At 36.1% G+C, this 3,891-nt stretch overlaps 1 protein-coding gene across 2 annotated transcripts; it reads right to left on the reverse strand.

Annotated features, from left to right (window-relative positions):
• Positions 1 to 210: 210 nt before the first annotated feature.
• LOC123198185 (putative glycerol-3-phosphate transporter 1) lies at positions 211 to 3,211 on the reverse strand. Of its 2 annotated transcripts, none has more exons than XM_044612837.1 (3): positions 3,061 to 3,211; positions 1,202 to 2,281; positions 211 to 1,098 (listed from the first exon to the last, which is right to left on the reverse strand). In XM_044612837.1, exons 2-3 carry the CDS (start codon positions 2,205 to 2,207, stop codon positions 530 to 532), a joined length of 1,575 nt encoding a protein of 524 aa, XP_044468772.1. In that variant the 5' UTR covers positions 2,208 to 2,281; positions 3,061 to 3,211; the 3' UTR covers positions 211 to 529. The 2 variants fall into 2 exon arrangements, with proteins under 2 accessions (XP_044468772.1, XP_044468773.1); XM_044612838.1 differs by lacking the exon at positions 3,061 to 3,211 and adding an exon at positions 2,924 to 3,045.
• Between the last annotated feature and the right edge of the window lie 680 nt (positions 3,212 to 3,891).

The following is a 3,891-nucleotide window of genomic DNA, read 5'->3' on the forward strand; positions in this document are numbered from 1 at the left end:
TTGGAATAGGGACCGCGTTTAAACGTTTCTTCGCTGTTATATTTTGGTGCCAAACCTTCACAAAATCAATGGCTCATTTCAGACTTTGGAATAACATTTTTTAGGTCCCCTAATGCTCTTGCGTAGGCCACATAAACTTATTAAGGATCAATCCTTTATGGGGTTTTGCTCCCTAGTACTATAATCCACTCCATATTCAATAATGAAACCTTTAGCCAAATGAGTAGCAATTCCTGAGCAGAAAGACAGCCTTCTAAACAATGCTATCTTTCAATTGATACAATATATAAAAAATGCGTATATACAGACATTGAAGAATCTTTTAACTGATTCCTCTTCTGATTTTTCCTTACCTTACTCCGAGAGAATTAAAACCAATCTCTCCTATCTTTCAACATAACCAGAGGGTTTTGCCCTCTTCATTTTTTTTTTTTTTCCTTGTGTAAATCAGAGCTTGTAATATCCTATGCAAAGAGAATTACACAAGATACAATATAAAACCAAATCACCCTTCTTCAATTGTAATATATCACACTTCTTCAATTGTCCCTGATGGAGACCTTGATTGTTGTCTTCCTTGTGACCTTGATTCAGCCAGCTTTGCAGTAACCTCAGCTACAACAAGCCTAGTAAGAAGCAGCCCTGCGATTAGAGCTGCAGCCATAAGCATTGTGAAAACTGCACTCCAGCTCTTGGCAGAAATATAACCGGTCAATAACGGTCCAACAGCAGCCCCAAGCGAGCCAGTTCCATCAATGATCGCAGTTACAGTTGCCAATGCCCGCGAGTTCCCCTTTAATGAACTGTGGGTTCCTAAATCGGCTGAGACAGCAGTTGTTATAAGAGCATACGGCCCATTTACAAACATGCCAGTGATGAACATAAGAACTATGTTTAAGGTCAAGGAGATATTTCCAAAGCTCCTATAGAAGAACAGAGCAGGAATTGCACAATACATGAAACTTGCTGCTGTTATGGCTCTGGCGTCTAGGCGATCCGAAATATGGCCAGCTAGGATGCCTCCAACCACCCCTCCAACGTCGAATAAAGTTGAAAGGTTTCCAGCTGCCGCACTGGATAGATACTTCCCATCTATTGCTGCAGATTGATGAACACAGATGAGTAAGGATTCATCGTAGAATTATAAGAGCTGATATCTTTGAGCTAACCACAAGAATGAAAAGACAACTAGTCATATTACCTGTATGGCTAATGTAGAAGGGAAGCCAATAGAGAAATGTATAAGCAACCAATTTGGCAAAGAAGAGGCAAAGAGAAAATGGAGCAACACCGGGAATTTTCCATGCTTCTATGAATCCCACAGCTCTCTCTTTTACTTCTGTCTCTGTTCTCAATAAAGGTTCTCTTACTTCCTCCCCAATTTTCCAGGGAGAATTCAATTCATCTTCTTCTCTGTCAGCTCCAACAGATTCAGGATTGACAGGCAGAAAGAAGAAAACCATCAAGCCAAGAAAAGCAATTATAAGACCCGGCACGACAAATGACCAACCCCACCCATAACTTAATAAAGCAGAGGCAATTAGAGAACCAGTGATATTCCCAACGGAGGTGTGAGCATTCCAGATACCCATGATTAGCCCTCTCTTACTCTTTCCAAACCAGTTGCCAACGACTGCAACAACTGAAGGCCACCCAGTTGATTGAAACAAACCAGCCACCATTTGTACTATCAAGAAGTAGAAGTAATTATGGATATTTCCCCAGTACCCTACTCCAAATAATGAAGTGAACAAACCAGTTCCAATCATTCCAACTGTTAAAAGGACCCTCAGATCCAGTCTATCGCCCAAATGACCAGAGAAATACATCCCAAAAGCATATACAGAAAGGAACGCCACATCAAGCTCGCCGAGCAGGGAAGTCCCATCTGACCCATTAAATGGAGCCCACCCATCTCCCAGCTTCCATGATAACTTTCTACTTTCAGCTGGTTCATGAAGGTAAGTTTTCCTCCAAGGGATGAATTTCAAGCTCACATCTGAAGCTTCAGGATCAAGTGTACTCTTGACAATGCTAGTGGTTTTCCGAGTGGCATGATAGCTAGCATATGCCAAAAATGTTAAAATTAAAACAATGGCTTGATGGGTTTTGAAGGAAATTTTTATTCCGATAATGTGTTCTATCAATCCAATTCCAGGGGGCTTTTTGCAACTTGTTTCACGTGTTGGTTCTGCCAACGAACCCATAAATGGATATTCACTCTAGAAGAACTAAGGAAGAAGCAATTGTTCAATTTCCTCCAATAGATTACAACAAGATGCTGAAACACAGATACAATAAACTTCACCATTAGATTTCACTTCTTCTAGCAAGTTAAAGCTAAAACTATAAAATCATTTGTGCAAGGAAAATCAACTGAGGAAACTTGAGAATGATATCTACGAAGTTAACACAAGCACAAGGAAAAGGCCTTTTTATAAGAAATTTAAACCAGATTTATTCTAAATCAAACACAAGAACTAAGATGTTTACTTTCTTCAACAATAGTTTAATCAAATTTATTTGGTTAACGCAGTTTCAGAAAACAGAATAGCAAAAAGTGCTCTAGAAACAGTAGAAAAGAAATTCCTTTTCTCACTGAAAAATTCCAACTTTACTCTTACATAAACCGCTTGATTTCAGAATTCATAAGTCCATCTGTTAAGCTCATAATCCAAAAATCCACCAGAGCCTTAACAAATTAAGCCCAAGAATGCTTAATCCAAAAAGAATATAAACAGATTTAATCAATTTTCACATAAACACCAGAATGAATAAAAACAGAACCAGAGTATACAACTTTACAAAACAGAACATATTTGAACAAAAACAGCTACAAACTATGCAAACTGGCCATTCAACAAACACCCATTTGCCAAATTTGCTTCTTACTGATATTTATTTATTAAAAGGAAAAACTTACACATCAAGAAAAAAACTCGATGAATCAATGAAAGAATAGAAAAAAATCAACAATTTTTACTTCTTCCAAACAAGCACCAATCGTAAGAATTCAAGATGAATAAACAATCTCAGAAAATAAGCATCCACTGAACTCACCAACTGCTTAAATAAGCTTCAGTCGATTGATTTAGCCGTCTCTCTCTCTCTCTGGTTTTCCCTGTTGTTTACGGAACAAAGGAGGAAAGAATATGTGCTATGCGGAGTAGCGGGAGGGTTCTTATGCTACTGGAGAGTTATAATTTAATGTGTAAGTAATTGACTATCTTGTCCATATTTAATTCTGATTATTTATCTCAGATGTGAAACGGTTTTGCGTAAGTTGACGAAATTGGCCTTGGCCTTGGCACATGTCTGTTTCTTATGATTATGACAAATGTATATAAATACGTAACTAATAAGTAATTATTAAATCTAAGTATTAATAATGTATTTGTGTTTGGTTAAAGATTGAAATTAAGGTGATGAGTAATCCTAACTCTAATTTTGATTTTCTATAATACAAGTACTTAAATGAGATTTTTTTTTTTGTACCGAAGAATCTCATTTAAATCAGATAGTCATTTTCAAAATCGAACTAATTACACTAAGTACAATAAACTCGAATCATTATTTTCATGACCAAACTAATCACATCAAATAAGACAAACCCTAAGTTTAATAACTGATCCTATAACTAATGAATCAAGTAAGTCAAAAATTTAATTTTAATATTCTCATATATATAGAACATCATCTTTTATAATTCAAACTACCTTTTGGAGTTTCTTAAATGAGATTAATTATTTACATTATAAAAGTACTCTCAATTTAATTATATATTGAAGTTTATTGAAAAACAAAAAACAAAAATAAATTCCAAAATGCATATGGGAACGGGAGCATTAGGGTAAGATAACAATGGCAATTCAGCTCCTAAACAAAGGTTTT

The sequence above is a fragment of the Mangifera indica genome, chromosome 15 (assembly GCF_011075055.1).
Source record: "Mangifera indica cultivar Alphonso chromosome 15, CATAS_Mindica_2.1, whole genome shotgun sequence".
Lineage (NCBI taxonomy): Eukaryota > Viridiplantae > Streptophyta > Magnoliopsida > Sapindales > Anacardiaceae > Mangifera > Mangifera indica.

Excerpts from the sequence above, each read along its gene's own strand:
- LOC123198185 (XM_044612837.1), bottom strand. The coding sequence starts at position 2,207 with ATGGGTTCGTTGGCAGAACCAACACGTGAAACAAGTTGCAAAAAGCCC. Across the intron at positions 1,099-1,201 it reads CTTCTACATTAGCCATACAG|CAATAGATGGGAAGTATCTA; the intron begins GTAATATGACTA and ends ATCAATCTGCAG.